The sequence below is a fragment of the Phytophthora ramorum genome (genome assembly GCF_020800215.1).
Source record: "Phytophthora ramorum isolate Pr-102 chromosome Unknown Phyram_PR-102_s0007, whole genome shotgun sequence".
NCBI lineage: Eukaryota > Oomycota > Peronosporomycetes > Peronosporales > Peronosporaceae > Phytophthora > Phytophthora ramorum.
Genome location: NW_027150653.1, coordinates 325,251 through 346,471, shown reverse-complemented (window position 1 = coordinate 346,471; position 21,221 = coordinate 325,251). Strand labels below are relative to the sequence as shown.

At 52.4% G+C, this 21,221-nt stretch overlaps 5 protein-coding genes across 5 annotated transcripts; all 5 read right to left on the bottom strand.

Annotated features, from left to right (window-relative positions):
- Positions 1–5,219: 5,219 nt before the first annotated feature.
- Positions 5,220–5,693, bottom strand: KRP23_8128 (RxLR effector protein SFI6; the record flags this gene model as incomplete). The annotated part of the gene is made up of 1 exon (XM_067895884.1): positions 5,220–5,693. One exon carries the CDS (start codon positions 5,691–5,693, stop codon positions 5,220–5,222), a length of 474 nt encoding a protein of 157 aa, XP_067743051.1.
- Positions 5,694–8,254: 2,561 nt separating this feature from the next.
- KRP23_8127 (uncharacterized protein) lies at positions 8,255–8,578 on the bottom strand (the record flags this gene model as incomplete). Its single annotated transcript, XM_067893530.1, has 1 exon — positions 8,255–8,578. The coding sequence occupies one exon, from the start codon at positions 8,576–8,578 to the stop codon at positions 8,255–8,257; it is 324 nt and encodes a 107-aa protein (XP_067743050.1).
- Positions 8,579–11,463: 2,885 nt separating this feature from the next.
- On the bottom strand, positions 11,464–11,943 carry KRP23_8126 (RxLR effector protein Avh6; the record flags this gene model as incomplete). The annotated part of the gene is made up of 1 exon (XM_067895882.1): positions 11,464–11,943. The coding sequence occupies one exon, from the start codon at positions 11,941–11,943 to the stop codon at positions 11,464–11,466; it is 480 nt and encodes a 159-aa protein (XP_067743049.1).
- Positions 11,944–14,504: 2,561 nt separating this feature from the next.
- Positions 14,505–15,472, bottom strand: KRP23_8125 (NmrA-like family domain-containing oxidoreductase notO; the record flags this gene model as incomplete). Its single annotated transcript, XM_067893529.1, has 4 exons — positions 14,505–14,711; positions 14,770–14,824; positions 14,890–15,051; positions 15,132–15,472. The coding sequence occupies 4 exons, from the start codon at positions 15,470–15,472 to the stop codon at positions 14,505–14,507; spliced, it is 765 nt and encodes a 254-aa protein (XP_067743048.1).
- A 3,865-nt stretch (positions 15,473–19,337) lies between these two features.
- On the bottom strand, positions 19,338–20,707 carry KRP23_8124 (Copine family protein 2; the record flags this gene model as incomplete). Its single annotated transcript, XM_067893528.1, has 8 exons — positions 19,338–19,381; positions 19,472–19,648; positions 19,727–20,072; positions 20,142–20,219; positions 20,293–20,316; positions 20,416–20,452; positions 20,552–20,573; positions 20,647–20,707. 8 exons carry the CDS (start codon positions 20,705–20,707, stop codon positions 19,338–19,340), a joined length of 789 nt encoding a protein of 262 aa, XP_067743047.1.
- Positions 20,708–21,221: the final 514 nt, after the last annotated feature.

Genomic DNA, 21,221 nt, shown 5'->3' with positions numbered 1-21,221 from the left:
AGGATGGCTCGTTGGCTGTCATTCTTCGTGGAATACAACTTCCGCTTCATATACAAGTTGGACAAGCTGAATGTGCTTGTCGACGCGTTATCACGTCGATCCGACTATGAGCTTGCGCGCATTAATCGGGTTACGACAGATCTGTACGATCGAATACACCTGGCGTATCGAGGTGATAAATCTCTCTCTCCCATCGTGCGGTTCCTCACCGCGGGCAAGGAGGCCAAGTCTGCGTGGTTAAAGCCTCACCAATGTTACCGACTCCATCGCTATGCGTGAGTCGATGGCCTCCTCCACTACCGCGTGGACCCGACCGATCCTCCGCGGATAGTTGTCTCCAACAACGAGGATTTGAAGTATGACATGCTTCTGGAGGCGCATGATGCACCTCCCAGCGGCCACCTTGGCCGCGAGAAGACCTTCTTGCGCTTTGGGAAACGCTGTTCTAACTGCTTGGAACGCGGCTGCTCATGTCCACAGTCGACCACGCGCAGACGAACGGCCACACGGAGCAAGTCAACCGCGTGCGTGAAGACACATTATGCAGTGCCTGTGTCGAATCTCCCGGCACATGGTCGGCCAGTTTGCCGATGATTGCGTTTGCACTCAATAATGCGGTGCACGTGTCGACGGGGTTATCTCAGACATCTAATGTGATCAAGGTCTCATGACCAAAATCATACTTCATTTTGAGGGTCCACACGGCATTTCTTCAACGGGCTTTTTGTTTGTCTGGCGTCTGGTGACTTAAGGTGCACTCCGGGTACACGTGTAATGGGTCTGCTTAGACTCACTATTTTAGCTTACACGTGTGCGCACGTGTAGGAGGAAGCGTAGGAGTGTTTAACTTAGATTCAGTATGCTTGTATCCTCAAGTATACTTAAACCTAAATAAAGGGACCGAACGATAGCCTTGGTGCTAAATGAGCTGTATTGAATGTTAACTGAGTTTCCCCCTCAAACTGAGTTTTCTAATGAGGGGTTCTGCCATCGGATGGCTGGCAGAAACCCTATCTAATGAATAACTCTCATTAGTAGAAAAATGTTGTTTTCTACCAGTCATATGTCTTTGCTATGAATGTGGACCACCCTGTGGAGTGGTCAACCTGAATGTATGCTTTAGTGCGTGTTGCACTAAGGTAGGAGGTGATACGACTGTGTAGCCCGCTACAGAAACCCACTACCACGTGGAGTTCTCCGTGAATAGCGCCACCAAGGGAAGCACCAGCTCTTAGTGAAGTGGCGAGGCTATCCCTCGTCACAGAACCCATGGGAGCCGATCCAGCGGCTCTAGGCTGACTGCTCGAAGGCTGTCGCGATCTGGGAACAGAAGCGACGGCAGCTTCGTAAGTAGTCCGCGGCTTTTTAGCCGACGGACGGGGTACCGTGGCGGACGCATGAACGCCGTACCTGCGCTAGTTATGAGTGCCGGACTGAGCTAAACGCTTCAGACCTTCCATCTCGGAGTACAGCTTCCGCTTGCTTGGCGCTACCGTGTACGCTCTTAGGTTGTGTCGTGTACCTCCCTGGTCGAGGTCGAGTAGCCGCTGCTGATCAAGTTTGGTGGGACTGAGGTGGTTAAGTGTAATAAGCTCGCACGAATAGAAGAGTGTGTAGGAGAGAAAATAAAGTTTGCTTGTTGTCTTGTCTTGGGGCCAACTAGGGAAATTCACGACTGACTAGCGAGGAGACAAAGTTCCGACGGCGAGGACCTCGCCGCGTATATCTGCCACCCTGGCCTAACGAATGAGCACGTTGTATAGCTACTGCAATAGGTACACGTAAGCGTGCCACCGTCATAAAGAAAGCACGTGGCATCCAAAGACCAACGTACGGCGCGGCCTTGTATCCACGCCTGTCGACCATGATCTCGCCCATCCCCACGTGCAGCCTTGCGTCAGGCCAAACTAGCACGTCCGCTCTCCTACGAGGTCAGGACCGCCAAGCAGCACATCGTTCATACAAAGCCAAACGCTTTCATGCGCAAGAGCAGCACTTAGGGGCGGTACGAGCCTGAGCGTAAAAAGGACCCACGTTTGGCCCGCGGGTCTTTCACCCGACCTAGTACTTGAGGGCCTGGCACGCAGTTCGAATTCCGGGGTACGGGACAGTTGTGCCTGATTGTGGCACCTTGAAGTCCAGAAGATTACAGATATCTGCGTCATCAAATTGATGGCACAAACTCCCTTGATACAGGATGTGCCGCACTGTGACTTCGCCGTGACACGCTTCGGCACTCCCTCTATTCGCCAGGGTGGACTGTATCAGTATCTGATACAATTTGCGCATACAAATAGACGTAATCACATTGTTAAGCTGAATAATTGTTACCGTTTATTAGATGTAGGCGGTGGCGAGTACGGGGGCACAACTATATTCTTCATCTTCAGCATCTCCTACAAGTAACAGAGTAACCTGTCCGTCCGTCTGTCCGTCATTCCGTACGCACCTCGAGCGTAACGCAAATCCGGACTTTCCGTTGGCTATAAATAGCTGCCGAGCGCAGCGAAGGCGGCCCTCCCATTCGCCAATACTATCATTCGAGCCCTCTCATTGGCTATTTAGTGGAACTTCTGCGCGATTGGCTATTATAATGCGTAGAGTGGACTACACCACATCGGAACTAGCCGAATGAAATCGCTGCTGATTGGACAAAATAAACCGCCTTTCAACAACTTTTCTTTTCATTCCCATACGTGGTCGAGTTTCAGAGAGATTCCAGGCAAATTCTCCCGGTGGTGAAGGGCGGCTCGGCGACAGAGACAATCGACGCATGCCTGAAGTCATCCGAACTGTGGCCACTTTTCCAGAAGGTGCGTCTGACAGAGAACATGCGTGTTCGCACGGCTGCCACCTCCGATAGTGCTGCTGAAATGGCTGCGTTTTCCGAGTACCTGCTGGAGGTTGGAGAGGGGAGACACGAGGTACACAATGATCTGGGAAATGACTACATTAAGATTCCACGCGACATGCTCATCGACAACCCCGCCAGTGATCCAGATGAGGACGAGGAGATCCGCCCGGGAGCTATTCCGCGAGGTATGCGGCGCATGATCGACGAGATGTACGCCGACATCAACAATTCGGAAGTCGCAACGGACGAGTACTTTGCGAGTCGCACCATCCTCACCACCACGAACGCGATAGTCCATCGTATCAACGAAGCCGTAGCGGATCGCATGACTGGGCCAGCTCGAGAATATGTGTCCACGGACTCAGTGGAGGATGACGAGGACGGGAACTTATTCGAGCAGGAGGTGCTCAACTCCCTGAACATCAGTGGCATCCCACCCCACAAGCTGAAACTCAAGAAGGGGATGCCGATCATCATGATGCGGAACTTAAATCCCGACCTGGGGTTGTGCAACGGAACACGCCTGCGAATCGTCGAACTCAAAGATCATGTCATCCATGCCACCATCATGGCAGGCGACAGGCAAGGCCAGCATGTGTTGATCCCGCGCATCGTGTTCATCAGCGATGGCGACATCCGCGATTTCCCATTTCGACTGAGACGCAGGCAGTTTCCTATCCAGACTGCCTTTGCCATGACGATCAACAAGGCGCAGGGACAAACGGTGCAGTACCTGGGACTGTACTTGGCGACTCCTTGCTTTTCCCACGGTCAGCTGTATGTGGCCATGTCAAGGGTTACGTCAAGATCGAGATTCAAGGCGTTGGTCGAGTATCCAGAGCGGGAGGAAGAAAACGGAGTGTACACGGCGAACATAGTGTACCGACAGCTGTTCGAGAGGGCGTAGGCAGCGACTTCGTGTGAATGCATATTTTACGAAAGTAATACATTTGTCACTTTGCATAGCGGTAATTGTTGAGAGTCACCATTCCCCCTCGAGCGCAGCGAGTACGCCTGCGGTTTGAAGTCCGCGTGCGAAGCACGCGGGTGAAAACCCAGGACCAAGCAGTGCATGCTAGACAAGCGGAGGCGAAGCTTGCGAGCCGTAGCGGGCTTAGGGTTCGTACACACGGGAAACACGTGAGACGAGCGCAGCGAGTACGCCTGCGGTTTGAAGTCCGTGTGCGAAGCACGCGGGTGAAAACCCAGGACCAAACAGTGCAAGGTAGACAAGCGAAGGCGAAGCTTGCGAGCCGCAGCGGGCTTAGGGTTCGCACACACGGGAACCACGTGAGACGAGCGCAGCGAGTACGCCTGCGGTTTAAAGTCCGTGTGCGAAGCACGCGGGTGAAAACCCAGGACCAAGCAGTGCAAGGTAGACAAGCGAAGGCGAAGCTTGCGAGCCGTAGCGGGCTTAGGGTTCGTACACACGGGAACCACGTGAGACGAGCGCAGCGAGTACGCCTGCGGTTTGAAGTCCGTGTGCGAAGCACGCGGGTGAAAACCCAGGACCAAACAGTGCATGCTAGACAAGCGAAGGCGAAGCTTGCGAGCCGTAGCGGGCTTAGGGTTCGTACACACGGGAAACACGTGAGACGAGCGCAGCGAGTACGCCTGCGGTTTGAAGTCCGTGTGCGAAGCACGCGGGTGAAAACCCAGGACCAAACAGTGCATGGTAGACAAGCGGAGGCGAAGCTTGCGAGCCGTAGCGGGCTTAGGGTTTTGATACAAGTCTACTGTAAAATATACTGATATAAAACATAAGCCTGTCATAGCAAAAACAGTAGTGAAGCGAGCTGGATGAGCGAGCGAACGGGCACCAACCAACCATGCACCCACCGCCCGCAACGCGGGCGGCGCTCGGCTAGTAAGCAATAGTACCGTGTACCAGTAGCCAAAAGAGGTGTACGTTGACACAGAAGAAGACGTCCTCGAGCGATATGTCGCGCCACTGTGCGCGAGAATGAAGCACAGCCCGCGACCTTATATGAACCGCAAGGATTCTACCGTTGGCCTAGGTTAAAATCAAAGCGGCAAGGTAGTATTCCTGTTGCAGTGATAAATCCTTCCTCCACCAAACTGTGATCGTCGATGCGCGGCCCTAAACAAAAATACTGCAGTATTACCGTTGAACGCGCTGGGTACGAGCACACGGAGCACTACGAAGCTTGGCACACTCATTCAAACATCCTGGTATGGTGGCCTTGTGGGAGAACGCAGCAGTCGTAGCAGCTATAGCCCCGGTTCCGGGTCCAGAGTAGATAAAGAACACACACACACTTCTTCGGGCTGAAGGCAAAACATTGCATTGCATTGGAAATCAATAGACTACACCTGGAAAAAGAGCTTGCTTGAACAAGTTGTTTCAGATTGAGTAAAAGTTAGCGCTATAGCGCTCCCAAAGATCTTTGTACTTGTTGCCGTACATCTTTTCCAACTTGGTTTGGAATTTAATTGGAGTGTACCCGTACGCCTTCAGTTTCTTGTATCTCTTGAACTCTTTAATACCACTCAGCATCTCGTTGAGCTTGGAAGTCTTGAAGAGATTGGCACCGCCAGCCCTCTCTTCTTCCTCACCCTCCTCGTCGTCGTCATCGTCGTTGCTGTCGTCATCGTCCTCCTGCACTCTGTGGCTTCGCAGGAACCTCTTTTCGTTACCAGCACCATTCCCAATTTCGTGCGAGGTAATCAAGACGGATGACCCCGTCGAGGACCCCGTCGATGACCCCGTCGATGAGATGGCTGTGGCCTGGTCAGCGCTCGTGGCTGCAGGCAGCGCGTTGCCGTTAGCGAGGAGGGTGGTGGCAGTAGCCACCAGCAGGACGTAAGAGAGACGCATTGAAGCTCGGCTGGACTTGGGCAAAGACTTGGTAAGTAGTGGGCCTTGGAGCGGTGGAGAGCAAATTGAAGAATGAGATCAAAGTCGACCAAAAGCCAGCAGTGGCTCAGTTCTCGAAAGAATAAAAGATCAATGGTTCACGAACTCTGCAAGGGGTGCTTGCACTACGTGTACCTGCCTGTTCAACGGACGATACGCATCCTTATCTATTAATACCATCCTGTAAATTACAGTGATTACGGTGTAATCACTGATGTTGAAATCCCACGTGTTAATAGGGATCGCTCAACGATATGAAGACGCATCGTTTGTCGTTTGAGCACTATTAATGCATGTAGTTATTGTATAACACACGTGCTCGAGTTTACTGGTAGAATCTTCATGGGTCAATGCTCTGACGTTTGAACGAATAGGTTTGCAAGCGTTATAGGTGTTATTGAGCGAACGGTACTGATGCAAAGGAAGGTATAGTATTAATATATGTATGAATACTCTGCCAGGGAGCCTGGGTCACGATGTGAGAACTTAGGATTGCCTTCTCCCTGGCATTGTCCCAGAATATTGACGAGGATCTGCTGCCATGCGCGACTATGGTTAGCTCAAACGTAGCGTAAACGGTTTGAGACTACGGTACAATACAATATGTACCTGTAGCTCGTCCAAGGCATCTCGAGCGAATTAGAGTGGAGGTGCCAAAAAGACTGCAAAGCACGGTGCATCTGATTGCGTTCAAGTACCACACGAATGGTCCCAATGCAGTTCGTGCTGAGAAGTTCTCATTGATATACCAGTAGTATACATGTTATTCTTCTCAAGATGAGGATCCCAATCCGCCGATCCAGCATTCTATCCCATCTGGAAGTGCAGATATGGGATTGCGTGCTTTAAATTGGCAATGACAAACGCACAATTGCATTTGACGATCACGATGTATCAACCGAAGGAATAACTCAAATCACCACATACATGTACTGCCGTGACCACAACAGAGGAAGTCACCCCCCAGGAATACAACATCGGCGAAGTTTCCTGTTGAGTGGTGTTGTTAAAGTTAAATTGCTGGCTCGACGGATGGAGAAACCACCTTGTCAAGGTACTTGACGAACGTGAACAAAGTTAACGTTTGTTCACGTCTAAGAATTCGCGTGCGTCGGAATGAATGGTTCTCCCTGCACCGACGGAGTTTCGAGCTTAAAGGCATGCCGGCATGACGAAATGACATCAGAAACTCCCTCGTCGGCCCAAGTTGAATTGCTCTTTGTCCGGTCACAACTCTCAGTCTCCGATCGACTTCCGATAGCGGCTTCGCATTGGTCGCCGGCAGCCTTATCCGCGGTGTCTTGGATTACGTGTACTCCTTGCTTCGATGCTGGTTCCCGTTAACGATGAAGGTCCATCGCACGGCAGCGGATTCGGTGGCTTAGCAGCGAACCCGAGGTCGGCCACTCTCGCCCCGCTCAATCGCACCGCACCGCACCGCCGAGATGACGAACATGCGGCCAGAGTCTCGACACCCATACCCGTGAAAAGCTGTAGAACCCGCAGGACGTCCAAACTGTATAGGTTTTATAGGGCTCTGCAGCGTATGCGTGTTTGCCAGTCTAATCTGTGCCAGGTATATATATTTTTTTTGAAGTGGAAATGGTCGAGAAATCACTGCAAGGCTCCTTGGTTTTGCTTTGCATTGCCTTTCCACTCGCACATATGCCAGTCAGGCAAATTGTTCTTGTTTGCGCACTTGCAGTGCTGCTTGGCAAGTACTCTCTTCTCTCATTTTTAACTCCATCACTAACCCGGGCCACAAGTCAAACTTAAGTTCCAGCAAGAAATGACCCCCTCCCGCCAAGCACGCGCTCGTCGTCGGTGCATTGTCCGGCATCGGTCTCGGGGTTGCAAAGGAGCTTGCGCCCATCGTGGCCAAGCTGACACTGTGCTCGAGGTCGTACCCGGCGGGACTATTGGAGACGATCAAGAGGGAGAACCCGAACGTGGAGGTAGTTCACGAGAAACTGGACGTGTCGTTGATGCAACAAGTTCGCAAGTGCTGATCTACGACATGGTGGGTCATCGTGGTGCACCACGTCGACGACCTCAAACGCTGCGCGCTGGCTACGTTGCAATATTCGTGCGTTTGTTTTCCTGAAGTCGAAGTAGATTAACGTCACTTCTCCACCTGAGCATCGTCTGTTAATATGTTGTTTGCTATGGTACAGCAACCTGATGGCTCAAGCTTTCGCCGAGCGCTTTCTACATGCGACTAGCAGCAGTACTCGTTCGCACTTCCACGGCGCGCGCCAAGCACATGGTGCCGGCACTGCTCAACGACAACTACGCAACCGGCTGAAAGTTGCTCGACCAACGAGCAGGAGTTACCCGCAACCCAGTGCAAGACTGCATGGAACACTCAAGACCATCAACGATAATCCGATACACTAGGAGGGGAAAACACGCAAGAAGGAAATCGATCGCCGAATAAGCCGTAGAGAGAGGCAACATCCCAGATACAAGTGGGCTCGAAGGCCGAAAGTCATGATGTATTATCACTATGCTGCCACTCTTCTTCACTGTTTCATGACGTCTTCAATGGTTTGCAGCGTGTGCTTCCAGACTATGTCCTTGAGCTCTTCCGTGTGGTATTTGGTCTTGGACATCACCACAGCGTTTTGATTCAGCAGCTTCCAACCCTTCGCATAGTCGTCGTTCAGAAGCGCCGACACCATGTACTTGCCGCACGTTTCAGGCGTACGAGCAAATAGTGCCGCTAGTCCCTTGAACGGCACGCGCAAGTACCCAGGCGGTTGCTTGGCCAAACCAGTGTTCACGAACCCAGGTGACGCGTGCATGAAGGAGGCATCTGGTGCGTGTTCAGAGAAGGCCTGGGTCATCAGGTCTCTGCGATATCAATTCTTGCTGGAACTTGAATTCGACTTGTGGGTTTGGTGAGCACGTACTTTTCTAAATCTGTGCGCACCAGCTAAATCTATGTTTCGGCGTCCCAGAATAGCTGCGGGAATCGCTCCAATGCCATCTTAAATCGTGAAAGCCCGGATTCTGGGAGATCTCGTCGAGGACAGTTGCGTGCTGTATTTTGCTTTGAGTGTTGACAGATAGTTTTTGAGCAACACGGTCTTCAAAACAAGTTAGAGAGGGCTTCGAGCCGTACACCGTAAATAGTCGAGGCCCGGCTAATATGGGTGAACGGTGTACCGACCAAGATCTATACCAAATTTCGTCTCCTTCCCAGCGGCGTGGACTTTTCGTGTACCAGCTCGTCAAAACCGAAGCCGTGCACTGGTCGAACCTCTGTCTTCATCTCTTCGAGACCTTACTCTACAGTCCAAAGACTAACCGGGCGAAAACTGTCACGAATTCGCTGGAGGCTACGGGGTTCGAAGGGATGGAACCATTGTCAAAGGTCGAGAAGGACAGGAATTTGTCGCTGACCTACTTTCAGCTACTGCCAACGATGCCTACAGGACTCTGTATCCTCAGACGTATCACCAACCTGTTACCGCGAAGACACAAAATCAACAAGGAAACGAGGTACTTCCAGTTCATACTCCATTAGCCAAGAGAGCTTCTTCTCAGTCCCCACCGCTTACAGTCGAGCCCTCGCCTTGAAGCCATTTGGCGTTGAGAGTGGGTTCTATTTGTCAGCCAGTGCAAAACGCGATTGAGCTAGACAAGAAGTTCTGGAGTGCTGTGGAAGGCTATCGAGCAATTGGAAGTTCCCCATTGATTCCGTTTGATGCTGCCACCATTGCCCAACGGCGACAAGATAAGGCTAAATCCATTTACGAACAATTCTTCCGTGGTCAAAGAACTGCCGCTGGCTTTGGAGACTATCGTGGAGTGGCACTGGCGTGGTTGGAAATGTACCCCAAGGAGGTGGCGGATGCGAATCGACAGCTCTCGATGGCCCTAAAAACCTTTTTGGTGAGCTCCAGTGCACAGCAGAGCTCCAACTCTCAGCAGCTCTCGCTAAACAGCATACAGATGAAGCACTTGGCTAGGAGAAGTGTCGGAGACCTTGAACACGAAGACGCTGGGATTGTCTCCAACGAGTTCGAAGCCACCACAAATAATAGCAAACAACAATTTCGATACAGCACTACGGATTTTCTGTGGAGCTTCACACAGTAACAGCAATTTGTATAAGGTGGAGCTTCTTAGCTGCTGTGTTCGCACTCGTCAAATTCACTTGCAGCTACAAGGTGCACAACGTTTTAAGCAAGGCATAGCTGAATCTCCTACTAGAGACAACTTCGGAACGGAATGCAGATACCAGGGCACTTGATATTGAGCTCCTTAGTCGTAGGTCTCGAGATTGCGAGACGCGATGTAGACTTTGGCTCCGTTCTGCACGAATCCGTCGGCGATAATCTTGCCAATCCCACGGCCTTCACCCGTGACTACCACGACCTTGTCCTTGCCATTGAGAAGCTGCGTGAGGTCCGGGGAGCTCGTGGCTGTCTTGTTGACCAGGTGGCCAAATATTCTGTCAAACGAGAGGTTGGCAATGCGTCGCTAGCTAACATGGCGTGTGATACATTGGTTCCCTGCTGCTCAACTTGTTCTTCTACTACTTCCTCCTTTTCTCCTGGTTCTTGTTGATTGCCGTCGTCTTCTACCAGGTGCAACCACCGGTCATTCACCAGCAAACGCCATGGTCGCTCTTCGAACACTTCTCGGCTCTCCTCTCGATCACACACAACTTTATTCAACACCTCTCGCTCGAATGGTAGCGCTCGTGTTTCCGTCAGGAAACTTCGTTCACTTCCATTTCATCCCGATGCAAAATCACCAATTCCTGTTCGCGCTTCTTGCGGACTTAAGCACCCATGCTCTCACTGAAAATATCGTCCGGTTCTCGCTGAGCCGTCGCTTTTTCGTCGTGTCGGCGTTTGGTGTATGCATTCGATAGCGATGCAGCCGTTAGTTTGGTCGGAATTGACGTCTTCGACCCTGATCTGCGCCCTCGAACCGACAGGAACGTCTCAAGCACAGAAACCTTCACACGTGGCCCCTTCGGCTCCGAGGTGCGTGTATCACTCGAGACTTCACTCGTAGTGACCGTAGCATGCACCGACGCCTGTGTTGGTTGCTTTGCCGTTTGCTCCGAAGCCGGCTTCTCCGTGTTCATGAGACGAAACGACAGTCAAGGGGAAACAGGATTGTCTATTGTGTTAGTATTAATACTAACGATACACTCCCTGTATCGCTGAGATGCGAAGATCCCTATATCTAGGCCGGGTGATTCGGCATGACACGCATGGAAGCAAGAGGGTCACCAAGTCCTCTTGCCGCGGGTGGAGAACAGGTACACAAGAGGGCCACCAAGTCCTCTGTGTTTTGGTGCTTGCATGGAAACGCGAGGAGCTCACCAGGCCCGAAGCGCTGCCGGTGGGAGATCGTGATCACGAGGGGGCCACCAGGTCCTCCGTGTGTTGGTGTTTGAGCTAAGCGCGAAGGTCCACCTTGTCCTTGCGTCTTGGTAGCGAGTCTTGAGCACTAGAGGGGTTACCGTGTCCTCCGTGCAGTGGCGGCGAGATTTTGAGCGCGAAGGGTCCGCCAGGTCCATTGCGTCTTGGTGTTGGTCTTGAAAACGTGCAGGGGTCACCAGGCCCCACACGCCTACGCTAATCTTGATTTTGTGTGGCAAACGGCCGGCAGATAGCCGACACCGTGTCCGGCTCACAGGGTGCTCCATCTCGGGATTCAGCGGCGCCGATGGTTAGCCGTGAGCCAGCTGTGCCATTGCGCGCTAAGCTTAGTTGCGACGTGCACCCGGGCCGTAGTAATACCAGATTCTGTACTTTTGGTAGAGCTTATTGCCCATCTCGCTTTCGACATTGCCGGGGGTGTAACCACTATTCTTCCATTTGTTGAACCACTTCGAACGGTATATCCGGTTGTTCAGCATCTTTTCCAGCCTCTGCGAGTCAAAGAAGCCGGGACCCTTATTTCTTTCTTCTTCTTCTTCTTCATCACTGTCGTCCTCGTCGTCCTCGTTGCTGTCGTCATCGTCCTCCTGCACTCTGTGGCTTCGCAGGAACCGCTTTTCGTTACCAGTACCATTCCCAATTTCGTGCGAGGTAATCAAGACGGATGACCCCGTCGAGGACCCCGTCGATGACCACGTCGATGAGATGGCTGTGGCCTGGTCAGCGCTCGTGGCTGCAGGCAGCGCGTTGCCGTTAGCGAGGAGGGTGGTGGCAGTAGCCACCAGCAGGACGTAAGAGAGACGCATTGAAGCTCGGCTGGACTTGGGCAAAGACTTGGTAAGTAGTGGACCTTGGAGCGGTGGAGAGCAAATTGAAGAATGAGATCAAAGTCGACCAAAAGCCAGCAGTGGCTCAGTTCTCGAAAGAATAAAAGATCAATGGTTCACGAACTCTGCAAGGGGTGCTTGCACTACGTGTACCTGCCTGTTCAACGGACGATACGCATCCTTATCTATTAATACCATCCTGTAAATTACAGTGATTACGGTGTAATCACTGATGTTGAAATCCCACGTGTTAATAGGGATCGCTCAACGATATGAAGACGCATCGTTTGTCGTTTGAGCACTATTAATGCATGTAGTTATTGTATAACACACGTGCTCGAGTTTACTGGTAGAATCTTCATGGGTCAATGCTCTGACGTTTGAACGAATAGGTTTGCAAGCGTTATAGGTGTTATTGAGCGAACGGTACTGATGCAAAGGAAGGTATAGTATTAATATATGTATGAATACTCTGCCAGGGAGCCTGGGTCACGATGTGAGAACTTAGGATTGCCTTCTCCCTGGCATTGTCCCAGAATATTGACGAGGATCTGCTGCCATGCGCGACTATGGTTAGCTCAAACGTAGCGTAAACGGTTTGAGACTACGGTACAATACAATATGTACCTGTAGCTCGTCCAAGGCATCTCGAGCGAATTAGAGTGGAGGTGCCAAAAAGACTGCAAAGCACGGTGCATCTGATTGCGTTCAAGTACCACACGAATGGTCCCAATGCAGTTCGTGCTGAGAAGTTCTCATTGATATACCAGTAGTATACATGTTATTCTTCTCAAGATGAGGATCCCAATCCGCCGATCCAGCATTCTATCCCATCTGGAAGTGCAGATATGGGATTGCGTGCTTTAAATTGGCAATGACAAACGCACAATTGCATTTGACGATCACGATGTATCAACCGAAGGAATAACTCAAATCACCACATACATGTACTGCCGTGACCACAACAGAGGAAGTCACCCCCCAGGAATACAACATCGGCGAAGTTTCCTGTTGAGTGGTGTTGTTAAAGTTAAATTGCTGGCTCGACGGATGGAGAAACCACCTTGTCAAGGTACTTGACGAACGTGAACAAAGTTAACGTTTGTTCACGTCTAAGAATTCGCGTGCGTCGGAATGAATGGCTCTCCCTGCACCGACGGAGTTTCGAGCTTAAAGGCATGCCGGCATGACGAAATGACATCAGAAACTCCCTCGTCGGCCCAAGTTGAATTGCTCTTTGTCCGGTCACAACTCTCAGTCTCCGATCGACTTCCGATAGCGGCTTCGCATTGGTCGCCGGCAGCCTTATCCGCGGTGTCTTGGATTACGTGTACTCCTTGCTTCGATGCTGGTTCCCGTTAACGATGAAGGTCCATCGCACGGCAGCGGATTCGGTGGCTTAGCAGCGAACCCGAGGTCGGCCACTCTCGCCCCGCTCAATCGCACCGCACCGCACCGCCGAGATGACGAACATGCGGCCAGAGTCTCGACACCCATACCCGTGAAAAGCTGTAGAACCCGCAGGACGTCCAAACTGTATAGGTTTTATAGGGCTCTGCAGCGTATGCGTGTTTGCCAGTCTAATCTGTGCCAGGTATATATATTTTTTTTGAAGTGGAAATGGTCGAGAAATCACTGCAAGGCTCCTTGGTTTTGCTTTGCATTGCCTTTCCACTCGCACATATGCCAGTCAGGCAAATTGTTCTTGTTTGCGCACTTGCAGTGCTGCTTGGCAAGTACTCTCTTCTCTCATTTTTAACTCCATCACTAACCCGGGCCACAAGTCAAACTTAAGTTCCAGCAAGAAATGACCCCCTCCCGCCAAGCACGCGCTCGTCGTCGGTGCATTGTCCGGCATCGGTCTCGGGGTTGCAAAGGAGCTTGCGCCCATCGTGGCCAAGCTGACACTGTGCTCGAGGTCGTACCCGGCGGGACTATTGGAGACGATCAAGAGGGAGAACCCGAACGTGGAGGTAGTTCACGAGAAACTGGACGTGTCGTTGATGCAACAAGTTCGCAAGTGCTGATCTACGACATGGTGGGTCATCGTGGTGCACCACGTCGACGACCTCAAACGCTGCGCGCTGGCTACGTTGCAATATTCGTGCGTTTGTTTTCCTGAAGTCGAAGTAGATTAACGTCACTTCTCCACCTGAGCATCGTCTGTTAATATGTTGTTTGCTATGGTACAGCAACCTGATGGCTCAAGCTTTCGCCGAGCGCTTTCTACATGCGACTAGCAGCAGTACTCGTTCGCACTTCCACGGCGCGCGCCAAGCACATGGTGCCGGCACTGCTCAACGACAACTACGCAACCGGCTGAAAGTTGCTCGACCAACGAGCAGGAGTTACCCGCAACCCAGTGCAAGACTGCATGGAACACTCAAGACCATCAACGATAATCCGATACACTAGGAGGGGAAAACACGCAAGAAGGAAATCGATCGCCGAATAAGCCGTAGAGAGAGGCAACATCCCAGATACAAGTGGGCTCGAAGGCCGAAAGTCATGATGTATTATCACTATGCTGCCACTCTTCTTCACTGTTTCATGACGTCTTCAATGGTTTGCAGCGTGTGCTTCCAGACTATGTCCTTGAGCTCTTCCGTGTGGTATTTGGTCTTGGACATCACCACAGCGTTTTGATTCAGCAGCTTCCAACCCTTCGCATAGTCGTCGTTCAGAAGCGCCGACACCATGTACTTGCCGCACGTTTCAGGCGTACGAGCAAATAGTGCCGCTAGTCCCTTGAACGGCACGCGCAAGTACCCAGGCGGTTGCTTGGCCAAACCAGTGTTCACGAACCCAGGTGACGCGTGCATGAAGGAGGCGCTCAGAGAAGGCCTGGGTCATCAGGTCTCTGCGATGTCAACATACAGCGAGTCAGTTTGGCAGGAAGAGAATGAGACCTCCACTGTAACGTACGAGTACTGTGTCGTTGCGGCTGCGCAGTTTGAGCCGGAGTACGTGTGCTTGAGGTCGAGGTCGTTCACGTCGATTTTGCCGCCCTCGCCAGCAGACAATATGTTTAGAACTCGCACACCAGGGCGGTTCAGCCCCTTCAGCAGGTCGTGAACGAGCATAAATCTGCCCAGCCACACACCAAGAACACAAAGTCAGTAAGGTTACGCATAGTACTCGGTCTCCGCAACAAGCCAACCGCGTACCTTCCGTAGTAGTGCGTCGCCATCTTCACGTCTAGACCCTCAGAGGTCTCTGTTCGGCCATTCAGCGTCATGATCCCCGGACTCATCACAATCCAATCGAACTTCGTCTCCGCGTGCTTCGTCGTGAACTTGCGAACTTCGTGCATCAACGACACGTCCAGTTTCTCGTGAACTACCTCCACGTTCGGGTTCTCCCTCTTGATCGTCTCCAACAGTTCCGCTGGGTACGACCTCGAGCACAGTGTCAGCTTGGCCACGATGGGCGCAAGCTCCTTTGCAACCCCGAGACCGATGCCGGACGATGCACCGACGACGAGCGCGTGCTTGGAAGGGGCCAACATTTCTTGCTGGAACTTGAATTCGACTTGTGGGTTTGGTGGTGAGGCGAACAGTGAGGGAATAGGAAACCCGCTGAGCAACACTGCTAGAAGAACACAGAGCGCAGCTAGAACCACTTGTCCTCCTCGCATGCTGAGCAATTGGGAGAATGGCGTCAATAATAGCCTGGCACGACCGATTGCTTGACTCTCGCCCAGCACGAGAGATTGCCTGACCCTCACCGCGTAATCACCGAGATCCGTCCAAAGCCGTATGCTGTCCTAATCGCACCCCCTGCTGGAGGAAGAAGCCGCGCCCGCCGCGAGTAGCCCAGCACCTTCGTGAATTCCGCGTTGCATTCCTGAAGTGGCGTCCTGCCTCATCGACCCCAGGACGCTGCACTCTGTCCGACGACGCAGGTGGCAGTTGCGATGGGATCGATGGCTGAGATCCTGGTGAAACTTGGTAGTGTCAAGTCCTGCACTCGGACGCTGCACGGGTGACAGCTGAAGGGCTTGTTCGTGATGTTTTGGCTTTAGTGGAAGTGTTTACTTCATGGTCAACACATTTTATTTAGTTGCCACACGTAGCTATTCTCACGAATTGTGAGTCACAACCAAGAAGCTATCCAGTTCTCAAGCACAAGTCTAGTTCTCAAGCACAACACGGTAACGAGCACGACCCTCACGCATGATCGTGATACCCTCGTTCACCTTGGCCATTGGCAGCTTCTGGATGATCGGACGCACGTTCTTCTCAGACGCAAGTTTCAGCATGTCTTCGATGTCCTCGATACTGCCGATGAGGCTGCCCACCACACGGACGCCGCGAGCCACAACGAACATAGGCTGGAACTTGATCTCGTCGTTCGGCAGACCGAGCATCACCAGCGTGCCGCGCTTGCGCAGCAGACCCAGGTACTGGTTGTACGGCATACCCTTGGCGTCAGCCGTCAGGATCAGCATGTTCACCGAGTTGGCAGCCTTCTCCGCGTCCTCCGGGTCGCTCAAGTTGTAGAACTCCTCAGCGCCCAGGTCCAAGATCTGCTGACGCTTGTTGGCCGAGCGCGAGAACGCGACCGGCACGGCGCCCAGAGCGCGGATGAACTGGATGGCCAAGTGGCCAAGGCCGCCAATGCCAATGACGCCGACACGGTCGCCAGCCTTGACGTTCTGGTGCTTCAGCGGCGAGAACACGGTGGCGCCCGCGCACAGCAGTGGAGCCGCGACGTCCGACGGGATGTTCGCCGGGATCTTGAAGGTGAACGCGCTCGACACGCGCACGTAGTCGGCGTAGCCGCCGTAGGCCATGGCACCGTCCTCGTATTTGGCGTTGTACGTCAGCACAGAACGGTCGCAGTACGACTCCACCTTGTCGGAGCAGTCCTGGCACGGTTTGTCGGCGTCCTTGTTCTGGCACGCCCAGACCTGCGCACCAACACCAACGCGGTCGCCCACGGCCATGTTGGTGACCTTGGGGCCGGCAGCAGTCACCTCGCCGACGATCTCGTGGCCCACCACCACGGGGTACTGGGTCGGGCCCCAGCCGCTGTCGAGCGTGTGGACGTCCGAGCCACAAACGCCGCAGTGCGAGATCTTGATCTCGACATCCTCATCACCCAGCGGACGCGACGTGTACTGCCAGGGCTTGAGCTCGCCGGACTTCTCGTAGGCGGCGTAGGTGTTGACGGTGCGCGGAGTGGTGGCCATGGTCGGAGGAACAGTGATCGGAGCGAGTCAAATTCGGAAATGATCTTTTGCGTCAGCGCGCACGCACCGTGCTCGACGCTCTTTCACCGGTACCGTGAGCATTGGCAGGTGCTTTGTCCAGGCTATTGCACACGGCTATCAGATTGCAGCTTCATGCCTGCCGCTCTTGATTGCGTTTGACTCCACGCTTACATGGAAGTCCGATGGGACAGGACGAGGCTCTTCAAGGTCTCAGCTTTATCATCAGCCCCCTTTGCAAGGCTAAGTATATCTGTACATGTAGCAAGCACCAATTACCCGCATCGCTACAATTGTAAGAACTTCTTACTACTGTAGCGAAGGTGATCATGAATCGTGGACCATGGTGGAGAGAGGTACGGTGGCGGAGCGGCTTCAGGGTTGGCTGAAGACTGCGCAAAACTGGTGGCGACGCTGGTGCTTCGACCTGGCGACTAAAAAAATACCACATGTCGCAACTTTGCTAATCAGGTGTCGGGACACAAACTGAAGCTGCTCATCTGCCTGTTGAGACCAAGCAGCCTTCCACGGGAAGCCTGCAGTCCTGCGACACTGGGGTCCTGTATAACGCTTTGGAGAGAGAGAGATTCAGACTTGTCTATTACGCCATTATCAGTGGTTGCAGGATGTCTGGTATGTCTTGAGCCTGGTTAGCAACGCCGGTTCCTCGTGTGAGTCCGGTGGTTGTACGGGGCGTGCCGCCTTTCGCGGCTTCTCTCTTGGTGTCCTAGCTAGATGTTGCTGCATCAATAGCAGCCGTGTTCTTTGGATCTTCGTGTCTGCTCTTCGACGTTCCCGTTTTGCGATCGTTCGAATTTGCCTCATGCTGGATTCCCAAAATGTCCTAACACTACCATCGATGGTTACCTCCTCACCCTTGAATACGACTTGGTTGCGTTGGATCCATAGCGTTGTAATGCATACGCTGCACAACACTCGCCATAGTCGGTTCCAGACCCCCTCATATTGGTCTGCTGCATCCGGGTTGATCTTCTGGATCGCTGTCCGGATCACCGTTGATACTGGGGGTGCTTTCCTACTGGCACAGCTTGCTTGGAAGCTGTTTAAGCTGGTGTTTGTCCACTGTTCCGCAGTCCAATGGCTTATAAGCTTCTGCCAGCAAGCTTGAGCGCATGGACACTTCCAGAAGATATGCTCCATGGTTTCCTTGGAGTTCCGGCAGCACGGCAGCTTCCAGCAACTGTTGTCGTGTTCTCGTCCTTCATAGTACAAATTGAGTTGTCTCAACGCCACTCTGTACGTCGTCCATACCTGATACTCAGTTAGCTCTTGACGGTGAGCCCATAGTTGTTTGGGAAGTTGCGTCAATGCTGCTGCTTGCCATGCGCTTGCCCCAGCTGTCTCCTGTAGTTGAGAAATAGCTCTGTCGAGGCCCTTTTCGGCGTTCCGATATCTCCTATACGGTTGTTTCAGGAGTGCCTTCAGTACATGCTGATTTGCGATGGAGTCCGGCACTTCCCATGGGAATCTGTGCAGAGCCGGATGGGCGAAGAAGACTATGCCCCCCTTCTCCTGTCGCTTCCGCAGTAATTGACAGTCCTCGCTGGTTGCGTCGGTGTCTGCGTTGTCGCTGGCGATACTCCAGTGAATCCCGTCGCTTTGCTGGGTCAATGCAATCACCTCTTCCTTCCTGGTGTCTGCCCTGCTCTGATGCCCCTCGATCCTGTCGGTGTATAACGCTTTGGGATATGCTTTCAAAGCAGGATATCACCGCTGACAGCGTTGCCAGGCACGCGGCTGTCTCATAAATAGAACTAATACCGTAGATTCTAGTGAATTCACAGCCTCGATCTGCTCAGGCAAAGGCCGAGATGGAGTCATATCATTGCATCGACTCGAACAACTCAAACGAAGAAGGCCAGGAGTCTGCACGAATGTGAATAAAAGCAAAGCAATGTTTCGATTGGGTATCGATGTCCACCAGACAGCTTCGTCAGGTACCAGCTTTTTTTTCTCCAAAAAGTACCACTGGACGATCGTTTGTGGTGGTGAGGAATACTGCATCCACCACTAAGATTAGATGCGCTCCTTCCTTTCCCTTGCGCTTTCGAAGCTGCAAGATGAGATTCTCATGTAAACGTTGTTTGCTATCGGGGCGGTACTACATGTAGTAAGAGTGAGTACTCCATGGTCAACGATTTCAGTTCTTGATCAGTCCAAGATCTCGGATTTGAGTGTATTGCTCTGCAGAAGTAAACAAGGAACAGTCAGTGTTAGACGAGAGACAACCCTTGTTGGAAAAAAAATAAGGCCACGCAATGGTTCGCAGTATACCTGGGATCTCCATGAGCGCCTGCATCGCAAAACCTCCGTCAGGATTGTTGAGATTGCCTCTCGGAATCGTGTTGTAGTTGACAAACTGGAAGTTGTCGAATCGACGCTCGGGGAGCTGGTCGTCGAACTCGCTCATCATGGTCCAAGGGCCATCGCCAACTCCAACCATAATGATCGCTAATAGGACACAGCATCACGAGCGAAACGTTAGCATCAGCATAAAGATACTGCTTAACCCCTGCACATTGTTCATACAAATCGGGTACTCCGATGCCTCCACGATTGCCCTCCGAGCCATCTCAGGGTCATCGATATTGCCGTTGGAGATGATGATCAGAATATGGTATCGTCGAGACTTCTTGACCATTTTGATCGTTTCATGGATCACCGGCACAAAGCTGGCCGATGCGTTGAGCTCCATGGAGGTAGCAATCGCGAAATACCGCTGCAGGACCTCATCGAGTTCGCATCCGCGGCCTTCCACAAAGGGGAAATACCGCTCCTCAAGAGGACGCTGCGGGTGGCCGCCAAAACCGAAGGCCGGGATCGAGTCGTCATCGTCGAAAAGCTCGAACACGCGAGTGATGGCCGAGATGACCATCTACAAGAGCAAAATGTTGCACGTCAGCAGCGAATACAACCCCTCATGCTGAAAATGGCATTGACGCACCTGGTACGGGTTTCTCACGCGGCCTGTCTTATCAACATAGTGCAGCGACCGCCCTTCGAACGTCTGCAGGCCCTTCCGCTGCAACAAACAAGAAGCCCCAGCTCCATGTCAGCAAAGTCCCCATTGCTCAATGTCAGTATTCCTTTCGTACCAAGTTCGATTCCGTGAAGTCCACCTACAACAGCACAAACATCACAAACGATAGTAACAATCAAGTATTAGACACGTCACCAATCAGCAATGCTGGCGCTATTTTGCAACCCAAGACGCCTACCGCGATGATCAGGTCCGACGACTGCAGCCCCACTTGTCTACAAAAGTCGTGCGCCCCCATACAGAGTCAGTAAAACTCCAAGCCCCCACAGCTTCGTCAAGATGGTCGGGAGGTCCGTTCTGTACAAGCCACTCACCGCAGCGCTTTCTGTACGTCCTCTGTGGGTAGCAGAGACCAGGACAACAGTTAGAACTCCACCTTTCCAGCGATCGGAGACGCGGCACCACGCACCGATAGAGTGGAAACTGTCCGGAATAGGCTGGAAGGCCTCTCTACTTGATGAGCAGCCCATGAAGCAGTCGGGATGTCTGGAAGAGGCTGTCTACTGGAGCTCCAGATGGCGAATGGGCGCAATACGGACAAGCGATGCGAGCAGCCAATGGCGTCGCATGAACGATTACCCGAGAGCTGGCGACTCAGAAAAACCTGTAAACGGGTTCAGTCGTCTTCTGGTTGACGGTGGATTTTTGTTTTGCTGTGTGTTCATCATTCTTAGCTTGGTTGAAGCATAGGGAGTTGTAGCTTCATGTATCAAGGTGCGGCAAGTCTGTCTGGGCAACAACTCACTGGCTTAGAACTAGGATGCCGTTGGACGCTTGGCAAGGTTTGTCTCGGATGTGACTATGATACCAGCCTTTTTGATTCAGGAGTATGTTTGCATTTTGTGGTTCAAGCGAAGCACCATCGCGGTTCAAGACAACCGACACAGGAAGTCGTCATGTCGCCGCAGGAAAATACATGTTGGTCGGTGAGACCGGAGTAAACGTGGTCGATTCAACTCGCACATTGCTCCAGCAACTTATCAT